General features: G+C 49.4%; 1 protein-coding gene across 3 annotated transcripts in view; it reads right to left on the reverse strand.

Annotated features, from left to right (window-relative positions):
- ZNF341 (zinc finger protein 341) overlaps positions 1-11,309 on the reverse strand; it is a 43,119-nt gene extending 31,810 nt beyond the window's left edge. For 2 of the 3 annotated variants that reach the window (XM_007446827.1, XM_007446825.1), the window contains exons 1-4: positions 11,231-11,309; positions 5,530-5,640; positions 3,585-3,781; positions 996-1,145 (exon numbers count right to left, since the gene is read on the reverse strand). In XM_007446827.1, the coding sequence (XP_007446889.1) occupies positions 996-1,145; positions 3,585-3,781; positions 5,530-5,640; positions 11,231-11,261 (489 nt within the window). In that variant the 5' untranslated portion in view covers positions 11,262-11,309. Of the gene's footprint in view, positions 1-995; positions 1,146-3,566; positions 3,782-5,529; positions 5,641-11,230 lie in introns of all 3 variants that reach the window. The other variant, XM_007446826.1, reaches the window with a different exon arrangement.
- Between the last annotated feature and the right edge of the window lie 1,002 nt (positions 11,310-12,311).

Raw genomic sequence — 12,311 nt, forward strand, 5'->3', positions numbered from 1 at the left:
TCTAATTCACCAGTTGCTACCATTTTGCCACATCTGCCATGTCTGTGTGTGTGTGTGTACACACACATACACATATTTGTGCTTTGTCAAGCCACTTGAAAGTTAGTTACAGACATCACGACACTTTATGCCTTAAAACTGTACTCAGATGCATCTCCTAAGAACAAGGACATTCTCCTATATAACCACAATTCAATGATCGTACACGGGAAATTGAATATTGATATAATACTATTATCTAAAATATTCAGATTCCGGGACTTCCCTGGTGGCGCAGTGGTTAAGACTCCATGCTCCCAGTGCAGGATGCCTGGGTTCAATCCCTGGTCAGGGAACTAGATCCCACATGCATGCCACAACTAAGAGTTCACATGCCACAACTAAGGAGCCCTCCTGCCACAACTTAGGAGCCCATGTGCTGCAACTAAGGAGCTGGCGAGCCTCAACTAAGGAGCCCACCTGCCACAACTAAAGACCCAGCACAACCAAATAAATAAATATTTTTAAAATAAATAAAATACTCAGATTCCTCCAAATTCTAATCTCCCCAAGTGTCCCAATAAGGCCTTTACCACTTCCCCCACGCCCCACCCAATACAGGATCCAGGCAAGAATTGTAAATTCAGTCAGTTGCCATGCCTCTCTACTTTCCTGGTTGAGAATAATTTTAAAAAAAAATTTTTTTTTTTTTACTTTTCTATTGTGTACTTTCTAGTGTTTTTCTAATGCACATGGAACACTTCTGTTAAGAATAAAAATAGGAGTCAAAACAACTGGACTGTGGCTATGAAACCCCAAAGTCATGTTCTGGGTCCAAGCTGAATGCGGCAGCTTCCCCAACCACAGCAGGGCTGGCCAAGGGGAAGCTGACAGGCCTCCTTAGCTTGAGGGAGAGCTGGGGCCAAGCCCCCTTCTCTCTACAAGATTCTGAATCTGCAGGAGTCAACATGCAGGCCTAGAATCAAGATCCCGTGAGAAACTGGCCACCTCCTTACCTGCACAGGCGGGGGGCCCTGGGGCATGGGCTGGTCCAGGGATGTGAAGGCCGACATGGCAGACATGAGCACGTCATCGCTTACCAAGATGTTCCCCTGCACCAGGGTCTGGATCAGTGGGGATGGGGGCACGGTAATGTACGTGGAGATCTGGACAGTGAGAGAGAGAGAGAGAGAGAGATTGAGAGGAAGGGAGAGAAAGAACACGTCTGAGGCTGTGGAAGGAAGCAGATGGCATGATGCAAAAGATCTGGGTTCTGGAGTCCCACAAGACCTGGATTCTATTTCCACTTCTGCTACTGCTCCCTGCCATGTGACCCTGGGAAAGTCACTCCACCTCTCTCAACCTCCATCTCCTCGTCTATCAAATGAGGAGAATAAGTCACACCTCCATGTAAGGCATATACCCTGCGACCCAGCAACAATCCTGCTGGGCCTCTATCCTAGAGAAACACTCACACCTGTCCACAGGGAGTCCACAGAAAAAGAGTACTCTACACAGCCTTGTTTCTAATAGTGAAAAACTGGAAATAACCTTGATGTCCATCAGTAGGAGAATAGATCAAAAAATACAATATAGTCATGGATAGAATACTATAGAGAGCAAGTAAGAGGTACTGCATGGAAAATCAAATTATATAATAACATGTACATTATGTATTCTCATCTTTAAAAATCTAAAACAATACTACTATGTAATTCCTGTGCATACTTAAGTAAGTATGTGAAAGTATAATAATACGCTCTCAGGTTAACAGCAAGGATGAAAAGCAGACCTTACAAGAGGGTGTCAAACATGCAGTGACTATTCCTGTCAGCAGATGTAAAGCGTGTTTTGTTTTGTTTATTTGTTGCCTTTCTTTCCTGGCATCTTCCTAAGTCGTCTGTCTGGAGGACCCCTGGGGACAGCAGCAACTGGGCCCCTGAACCCAGAGTCCCTGCTCAAACAGGATGTCCTTGCCCTCAACCAAGCAAGGACAACCCAGGCAGTTTAGGGACACACCCCATGTCACGGCCAGGAAAGGCAGTGACATGTATTTTTACAATGTTGCATGCATTAGGCTGAGACAAAAAATGGGAAATCATTTTCACGTCCATCCAACTCACTTAGGCAGAGGGATTCGTGTCTGCCCATTACCAACCGATTGTGTTCTAAAGTTTTTTCCTTGCCCAGGACTGGAAGAATTTCCCTCTCTCCTACTGAAAAAAAAAAAAAAAAAAAAAAAGGGAGATGGGGGAGAAGGAACATTTTCTACTAACAAAACTCATAATCAAGGAGTGAGAAAACGACTGTTCTGTTAGAAGATGTCTATGGTAACTTGAAAATGTACAAGTCCTATGGATCTGGAGGTGAACGCTTTTATCTTGATGGCAGGAATTATGTCTATACAATGGGTAAAGATAATGTTTTAGAGGAATAAGGAGACAAGAGGAAGCCAGAGGGAAACCTGACCCCATGACCTGGCATCCTGGGACATGCCCAGCCCCCTTTATGAGGAGTCTTTAATCCCTCTGAGCTCCCACCCACGGTGTCTTTGTTCCAGAACTGTGTTCCTGACTAAGAACTCTGCAAGCTTCTCCAGACACCCACAGCCTGCCCTGTGACCTCCAGACTTGTATATCTGTCTGCATCTTCACTGCCTCCACTTAAAGGTCCAATGGGCATCTCAAATTCAACATGAGCAGCTGAACTCCTGACACCGCCCCCCAAACCTTCTCCTTGCTGTTTTCCCCACTTTGGTTAATGGCAACTCCAACTCTTGTCATCCTTGACTCCTCTTAAGCTCACACCCTACATCCAATCCATCCACAAGCTCTGTCAGCTCCACCTTCAAAATATTTCAAAAATCTCACCCCTTCTCTCCATCTCCACTGCCACCATCCTGGTCAAGCCACCACCACCCATTGCCTGGATTTGTACAGTAGCGCGCTAATCCATCTCCTGGATTTCTCTCTTGACTCCCATCAAAATCTACTGTCTACAGCAGCTACAGTGACCTAGTTAAAGTGTAAATCAGACTATATCCCTCTTCTGCTCAAAACCCTCCAATGGCTCCCATCTCATGCAGAGTAAAAGCCCACAGACTGACACGATTTGCCAGGATCCCCCTGTTGCCTCTCTGACCTTATCACCTCTCACCCTCCTCACTCACTCACTCAGCTCTAGCCACTCTCACCTCCTTGCTGTTCCTGGAATAAAGCCAGCACGCTTCCGCCTCAGGGCCTTTGCACTTGCTGATCCAGCCCCCTGGAATACTCTTCCCCAAAGTAGCTACATGACTATTTCTCACCTCCCTAGGTCTCTGCACAAATGTCACCTCTTCACAGAGCTCATCCCAGAGCACTACATACAAAAGGGCAAAAGCTCCCATCCCTGTCCTGACATCCCCTATCTCTCTGCACTTATCCTGGGAAAGGTACATCTCTACACATCTGTTTGGGTACTATCTATCTCACTCAATGCCATGAAGGCAGTGACCTGGTCTGTTTGTCCACCCCTGTACCCCCAGTGCCCACACAGTACCTGACACACAGTGGGTGCTCAAAAAAGACTTGACTAGATAAATGAACAAACGAATGGATAAATACCTGGCGATTGGCAGGAGGCGGGGCCTGCTGGACTGCTGTGGGTGCTGCCGAAGGTGTGTAGATGCTGTTGGTAGCCAGTGAGACTGTGGCCAGGGGCGGGGCACTCCCCTGGCACTGTTCCCGCTTGTGGGTCATAAACGCCGGCAGTGAGTTGAACTGCTTCTTACACTTCCCGCAGAGAAAGACATCCTCGTCATCTGGGGGTCATGCCCACAGGGCAGCAGAGGAAGGGAAATAACGAAAAAAAGCAAGAAAAAAGGAGGGGGCATCACAGTGAGAAACGGGAGGCCCGTGGCTGGACCATGAGAAAGGCAAAGTAACGGCATTCCATGACTCAACACGTGAGGGTCAAGCATTAACTCTGTGCTTCCTACGAGCTTTCAAACCATGCTGGCACCTGAAGGAATATCCAGCCAGGTTCGCCCAGGAATCAAAAAATTAGAAATCAGGAAATCGTAAGGTGGGTTCACTTCAAAAGTTGAGACATTCAGAATCTTTATCCTGCCTGAATTTATTCACCAGTCCCCAAATGGGCTGCATGATCACACTCCTCAGTGCCCTTGCATCCTCTGTCCTCCCTGCCAAGCTGCCTCTCTCAGAACTACTCATTCTGCAAGGTTCAGCTCAGATGTCACTTCCTCCAGGAAGCCCTCCTCAAGCAGTGTTCACAGTTCCTTCCTCTGGGCAAGCCTCTCTTATCACATTTTTCCCATCACCACCATATTTCCTAAGGGAAGGAAATATCTCTTATTTATCACCATAACTAAAATATTTTCTGGGCACATAGGAGGCCTTCAGTGGATGTCTGCTGAATGCATGAAAAACTAAATCAATGATCAGCTACAGTTAACACCGTCCATTATTGAAGGCCTCCACAGGCCATGCACTGTGCCAAGCTCTTGATATGTTGTGGCAGAAATGTCTAATTGTCATTCAATATTCACTCTTCCTTCTTAAAAAGTAACACAAATTTTAGTGAGAAACATGGCCATCTAGTTAAAGACCATATTTCCCAGACTTTTTTGCAGCTAGACATGTCATGTGACTGAATTCTGACCAATAGGAGAAGAGGAGAAGGATACGGTCTATACAACTTCCTCCTAAAAGGAAGGGGCATGACTTCTACTTCCTTCTTTCTTCCCTTCCTGTTGGCTGGAGTGTGGAAATGAAAGTGGGAGGTTGGAGCAGCCATCTTGGACCACATGCTGAGAGCAGCAGAGCCATACGAAAGAAGGAGTCTGAGTCATCAGGACTTATGCAACAAAGGAATAAATTTTAATCTTGTACAAACTACAAGAAACTTGCATTTCTTATTTATGACAGCTAAAACCGAATCCCAAGTACCCTCACAAGATTCCTATGAGGTAGGACTATTATCCCCATTTTACAGATGTGGAAACTGAGGGCACAGAGAGGTTAACTCACTTGCCCAAGGTCACAGAGCCAAACTATGGGAACAAGGATTCAAACTCAGGTGTGTGTCTCTCTGTCCCCAGCATGGTTCCCAAGTACTCAAAAATCTTTGTAGAATGAATGGATGAACACCTAGACTCACACAGGGCTCTAAAGGAAGTTCGTTGCCCTCTCTGTGTCGCAAGGGCCTGGGCTGTAAATTGGAGAGATTCATGCTTAGCCTCATAGAGGGGAAGCTGAGAAATGACTTTGGGTCAAAGGGGCAAGCATTGCTAAGCATCGGGGCTCCTAGTCATTCTCTGTCATGATCCCCTCATTCACTAAGTGACTGAAAAAGACTGTCCTCAGAGCTAAGCAGAGAAAAGTCTGAGCCTGAAGATCCAGGCTGGGAGGAAGCAGAGAGGCTTCAGACATGAGAGGACAACCTGGGAACCACAGTGGGCAGTTCACTCCCACACCCCCTCATCAGCCCAACCTGTTTTCACAGGAAGCTACTTACCCTTCCCACTGGTGAACCTGAGCAGATACTCACCCAGTGGCTGGATAGCAGGGGGTGCACTGACGCTCTGGCCTGTTGGATCAGAAACTGCTCCTTGGCCATCGAACAGTGACTGGACAGCTAGGACAGTCTGATTGTCCATTCCTGAAGAAAGAAAAGCAGCCTTTCTGGAAGGAGGGCCCAGCATCCCGCTCTGACTTCACCCTTACAAGCCAGACCCATTGCAAGGCCCCAATGGCAAAAATGTCTGTCTGTGCACTGATATGCTTTCTCTCCAACTTCTATTGCAATAGAACCCAAGATTTTTGGCTGGGAACATGGCCCCAGAATAAAGATTACACTTCCCAGCCACTCTCGCAGCTAGAGAATGTCTAACTTCTGGTCAACGGGAGCTTTGGGGAAGTTTTCTTAAAAGCTGCCTGGCATGTGACCCCCCTTCTTTGTCCGATCCTCCATCCTGCTTCCTAGAACAAGAAGATGATGGTGGGAACTCTAGCCACCATCCGAGATCATGAGGACAAGGGCACTACAGGGCAAAAGACTGGAAAGATTCTGGGTCTCTGAGGACCTTGTAGAACACAGCCACTGTCACAGCTCTAGACTGCCTTTTTCTGGACTCCCACATGAGAGAAATAAACTTCTAGCCTGTTTAAGCCACTGCTAGGTTGGACTTCTCTCTTACTCATGGCTGAATCTAATCCAAAATGCAACAACCCCTCTGGAAATCATGTTACTAAGTCTTCCCCATCCACACCCCACAAATCCCACAAATTTGTTTGCACTTGGGCTTCTCTTGTTTTCCAATGTGTGCTTATTTTTTCAGTTCCTCAATAAACAGTGTAATCTGGATTGTGGTTGGGGGGACTCTTGAGAAGCTGACTAGGTCCATGTTTTCCAACCAGTTGTCACTGTTGAGGTTCTCAGTAGTACACTGCCCAGCCGTGTCACCAGCTGGAAGACAGCCCTCCTCACATCTAAGTGGCCACCAAGGCACACTGCCTCCCTCCCCAATAACCCAGAGGGCGCCTCCTTCTCTCTGTCCTCACAGCCAACCTCTCACCTGGACACCTGCCCCAGCTTCTAACTTAAAGGCAACTAGAACCATTAGCTCCTGCAGCCAAACTGAATGCATACTTTCCCCGGTCACAGTGCAGGTTGTGTGCCTCCTGAGGCCAGCCCTTCTCTCCATCTCCTCCAGCTCCTTCAGAAGCCATTCTCCGCCAGCTGGCCCATCTCACACTGTGCCCACAGCTTCTCCTTCCCAGCAGCGGCTACACACACTCGGGTTTCTCTAGAATGGCCTCCCTCGAACTCATGTTCTCATCTCTCCTCCCTTCAACATCAAGCATCCGATGAGAGTTGGCTACACCCTCCATCTCCTCTGCCCATCTCCCAATCCTCCTTCACCCACTCCAGTGGGGCTTAAGCCCCCATCATTCCACCAGAATCACCAAAGACCACCTGGCAGCATCAGACATTCTTTCTTGAAACACTCCCTTCTCGGGCTCCAGGGTGCCACCCTTCCTGGGTCTTCTCCTACCTCTCTGCTCGCTCTTTCCCAGCCTCCTTTACTCTCTTCTCCTGTCCATCCCCTAAATGTTTCTATTTTTGAAGGCTTCCTTCCATCTGGCTCTCTCTCCTCTCCCTCTTACACTCTCCCTGAGAACCCTCACTCTCCCTCATTTAGTTCTCCCTAATGTCTGGAGTTTCAAACCTGGGGTTCATGCTCCTCCAGAAGGAGCTTCAGTAAATCTTCTATCATCTAATGCAAAACTGTATGTCAGCATTTGTGTGCAAACCTGTACATGAATGTTCATAGCAGTTTTATTCATAATAGTAAAAAACTGGAAACAAGTCAGATGTCCTTCAGTGGGTGAACAGTTAAACAAACTGCAGTGCATCCATACCATGGAGCGCTGCTCAGCAATAAAAAGGAGCAACCTATTGATACAAGCAACAACTTGGACGAATCTCCAGGGAATTACAATGAGTGAAAAAAGCCAATCTCACGTGAGCCATGGCCGCTGAGCCTGCGTGTCCGGAGCCTGTGCTCCGCAACGGGAGAGGCCACAACAGTGAGAGGCCCGCGTAATGCAAAAAAAAAAAAAAAGCCAATCTCAAAGGTTATATACTTTATGATTCCAATTACATGACATTCTTTTTTATAAATTTATTTATTTATTTTTGGCTGTGTTGGGTCTTCATTTCTGTGCGAGGTCTTTCTCTAGTTGCGGCAAGCGGGGGCCTCTCACTGTCGCGGCCTCTCCTGTTGCGGAGCACAGGCTCCAGACGCGCAGGCTCAGTTGTGGCTCACGGGCGCAGCCGCTCCGCGGCATGTGGGATCTTCCCAGACCAGGGCTCGAACCCGTGTCCCCTGCATTGGCAGGCAGACTCTCAGCCACTGCGCCACCAGGGAAGCCCTAACGACATTCTTGAAATGATAATATTTTAGAAATGGAGAACAGATTAGTGTGGTTGGTGGACATCAGGGGTGGGGAGCAGGGGAAGGAGGTGGGTGGGTGGGGCCATAAAAGGGCAACATCTTGTAGTGATACAACTGTTCTGTATGTCGACTGGTTATAATACTATAGGATAGTTTTACAAGATGTTACATTGTGGGAAACTAAGTAAAGGATAAATGGAATCTCTCTGTATTATTTGTACAACTGCACGTGAATCTACAGAAAAATAAAGTATTTCAAAATAAAAAGTTTAATTTAAAAAAAATTTGGGGGCTTCCCTGGTGGCACAGTGGTTAAGAATCTGCCTGCCAATGCAGGGGACACGGGTTCGAACCCTGGTCCGAGAAGATCCCACATGCCGCGGAGCGAATAAGCCTGTGCACGACTACTGAGCCTGCGCTCTAGAGCCCACGAGCCACAACTACTGAAGCCCGCGTGCCTAGAACCCATGCCCCACAAGAGAAGCCACCGCAGTGAGAAGCCTGTGCACCACAACGAAGAGTAGCCCCCGCTCCCCCAACTGGTGAAAAAGCCCACGCAGCAATGAAGACCCAACACAGCCAAAAATAAATAAATAAAATAAATAAATTTATTTTAAAAAATATATTGGGACTTCCCTGGTGGTCCAGCCCGGGTAGGACTCCACGCTCCCAATGCGGGGGGCCCGGGTTCAATCCCTGGTCGGGGGAGCTAAATCCCACATGCATGCTGCAACTAAGATGCTGCATGCTGCAACTAAAACCCGGTGCAGCCAAAATAAATCAATGACTATTTTTCTTTTAATAAAATAAAAAATACTGCCTGTCAAAACTATGGAGACAATAAAAAGATTAGTGGTTGCCAGGGGTGGGGGGAGGGATGAATAGGCAGAGCGCAGAGGATTTTTAGAGCAGTGAAAATACTCTGTACGATAATATTACAATGATAGATATATGTCATTATACAACTGTCCAATAGAATGTACACCACCAAGAGTGAAACTTAAGATAAATTATGGACTTCGGGTGGTTATGATGTGTCAATGCAGGTTCATCCTTGGTAACAAATGTACCACTCTGATGAGTTATGTTGATTAAAGGGGAGGTTATGAATGTGTAGGATCAAAGGTATACAGAAAGTCTCTGTACCTTCCTCTCAACTGTGCAAACCTAAAACTGCTCTAAAAAAACTGTCTTTGAAAAAAATGCTGTCTATGTAAAACTCAAACCAAATGTGTCATTCCTCACCCCTAAGTTTTTCCTCTCCTAGTAATCCTCATCAATAAGAACAGGGCACCACTGTCCACCCAGGTAAGGCCCTTCGGCACCCCTTAACCTTAAGGGATTCTTCCCTTAACCTATCTCCCTTCACACACTGATTTCCGGTCCTTCAGCAAGTCTAGCCTATTCTGTCTCCCAAATATCTCTCAGATCCACTTTTCCTCCATCCCCATAGCTGTCCCCAGAGCCCAGGCCACCATCAGTTCCCAGCAGGACAGCCACAGTGGTCTCACCTCCCCACGGCCTCTCTGACCCCTCCTGTCTGTTCTCAGAGCAGCCAGGGTGAACTTTATAAAACATACATTAGCTTGTGCAGCTCCCCTGCTGAAAACCCTTTCTTAGTTCCACACTGATGCCAAGATAAAGTTCAGAAGCCTCATCTCTAGCTGCTCACATGAACTTCTGTGAATCCTAGACCTCTCTCCCCACCAGGGCTTTGCAAATGCAGTCCCCACTGCCTGGGTCACCTCTGGATCCCCACAGTTCTGCTGCCCTTCTCCTAGCCCAGCACGTATCACACAGTCCCAGGAACTGATTTTTCTTTACCTTCTTCATCACTCAATACAGGAACACATTCTTGTAGTGAAAATTCAAACACTGAGGAAGTCCATGAACCTAGAGAGAAAGCAGGCCTCACACCATCCTGTTGGCCTCCCAGAGGGAGCCACCAATGACCCTGGCCTTCCACATCCATCACCCATCACAGCACTGAACACCAGCTGAGGTTATCTTTACTGTTTACCTTTTCTATAATTCTATAATTTCATCCCTTACCAATGAGTATTCCTGAAACTTAACCTTCCCAGATGTGGGGAGGATTACACATTTCGTGGTGAGAGAGCTGATCCCTCGGCCACATACCACTAGTCCAGCCTACTTTCAGTTTGCACTCTAATTATGTGTATACTCATCTCATCCCTCCAAGAGCATTCTTGGGTCTGTATCCCCCTAGCATCAACTCTGTGCCATGGCCCTGAATTCTCTGAGGCTTCCTCTCCAACTCCTAGCAAGTGCACATGGAGGCTCTCAGTGTTTGCCTGTGTCCAAAGCTCACAATTCCCAGAGCCTGAGGACCATTCACATCCTAGGATCTCGCAGAGCATGGGACAACCAGTCGGTGCGGTGTTTGCTGGTTTGGGTCTGGTAACTTGACGTCCCGGCCAACCACACCGTTGGCACGCATCCTTTCTTGGTCTGGGTTTATAATACTCTGCACCCCATAATGGTGCACAAAGTAGTCACCCCGTGTTTGCTGGTTTCGGTCCAAGGCCTGGCCTTGCACACAGGTGGCGCCGATCCTTTCCTGGTCTGAACTGAAGTCACTATGTCAGAGCGCGAGGCACACAGTTGGCACTCAATACAAGTTCTTAATAGTCAGGACCCCTCGCTCAGCCCCTCTCCCGCCGCAGCCGCTGCTGCACCACAGTCCCCCTGGATGCAGCCCTCCCCAGCCCTCGCGTCCGCGGTGCAGCCATGCTCGCCTCGCGGTTCCCGTCCTGGCTTGCACACCATCCCCCGGCTGTTCCCTCCAGGAAACTACCCCCCAGCGCCAACCGCGCGCCGCCCGGGCCCTAGCGGCGGCAGCTGTTCCGGTCCGAGGCTCCCCTCCCGCTGCGCCAGCCGTCTACGGCTGTTCCGCTCTCGGTGCTCTCCCCCAAGGCCTTCTCTCTCCCGCTGTGCCTGTCCGGTTGAACGCACCACCCTACCCCCCCACACCCGCCGCCGCAGCCGCCGCCGGGCCTAGGCTCCCGCGGCTGTTCCGGTCCCGAGATGCCCCCACAACCACCACCGAGCCTCAACTCCGCTTCCGTTCAGGCCCCACTGCTCCCCCACCCCTGCCGACCTCCGCTCCCGCGGCTGTTCCCATCCGTGGCCCTCCCGCCCCGCTGGCTGTTCCGGCCCGGCGCCCTCCGCCCCGCAGGCGCCACGCGCCCTGGGCCCCGCGCTGCGAGTTCGCGGCGGGAGGGGGCGCAAGGCGGAACAGCCGCCTCCCCAGTCCCCGCCGCCGCTCACCCTCCAGGGCCTCGAAGATCGTCTGCGCCATTTTGGAGCCGCCGCCGCTGGAGCCCGAAGCCGGGCTGCGCGAGCATTGTGGGAGCCGTGGTGGCGGCGGCGTCGGGGCCGCCAGGGGGCGCCCTCCTCCCTCCTCGGAGCTCCTCCACCATCCCAGAAAACCAGGAATGGCTCGCGGGACCCCCAGCATCCTGGGGCTCTCCCAGCCCCACCTGGATAACCCAGTTATTGGACACGTGGACCCCTATCTCTGCAGCATTTTGATACCAACCAGGGTTCTTGGCTTTCCCCAATGAATGGAAGTTGACTAGAGGCCAGATAAGAAATTCAGGCAAGGCTTTATTGGGGCCCTTGCTGCAGCAGCGGGGAGGGAGAGCAAACGACAGTTTCCCTTGCTTGCTTGCTTGCTGATGAGGGGCAAGCTTGTTCCTTATATGGGGTGAAGGTAGGGGTGTGTCCAGGGGTTAGGTGGAGGGGTGGCTTAGGTGTTTTGTCCACCCCTTAGGTGGTATTGTGTGCAAGGGGACATGTGCAATACCCTGCTTTTGCTCCCAACACCCAGTTTTTATTTCTGGTTCTTCACAAATGGCAGTTGGGTTTTTCTGTCTTTTTGTATCTTTGGGGTCCAGAATTTGCCCCAACCGTGCATGCATGCACACAGTTATTTTTAGTCCCATATAGTTTCTTTGTATTTTGTTGCTCAGGAAGATGTGTGTCCAGGTGCAAGCATTGCAGCATTGCAGCAAAGAGTCCCAGGTCCCAGCCTGTCTCAATTTGAACCCCTAACTCTGTGCACTGACCCCATCCCTGTTGCACACAGGCACCTTCCCAACCCTGTTTTCTGGACCTCCAGCCCCACTACACTGGACCTGACTCCAGCTCTGTGATACAGACCTCTGTCCAATTGCCTGAGACCCCCAACTCTGCAACAGGGACTGAATATTTCCACTGAACGCAGAGTGACAGGGAAGAGCAAAATCTGACTCCATGTTGGATCTGTTTCTTTTACTTTAACCTTTGCTTTTGGATGCTTTTGTTACTATCATCACTAAGAGGATGCTGTCTATAGCTATAAGCATAC

The sequence above is a fragment of the Lipotes vexillifer genome, unplaced genomic scaffold (genome assembly GCF_000442215.2).
Source record: "Lipotes vexillifer unplaced genomic scaffold, Lipotes_vexillifer_v1.1 scaffold75, whole genome shotgun sequence".
Classification (NCBI taxonomy): domain Eukaryota; kingdom Metazoa; phylum Chordata; class Mammalia; order Artiodactyla; family Lipotidae; genus Lipotes; species Lipotes vexillifer.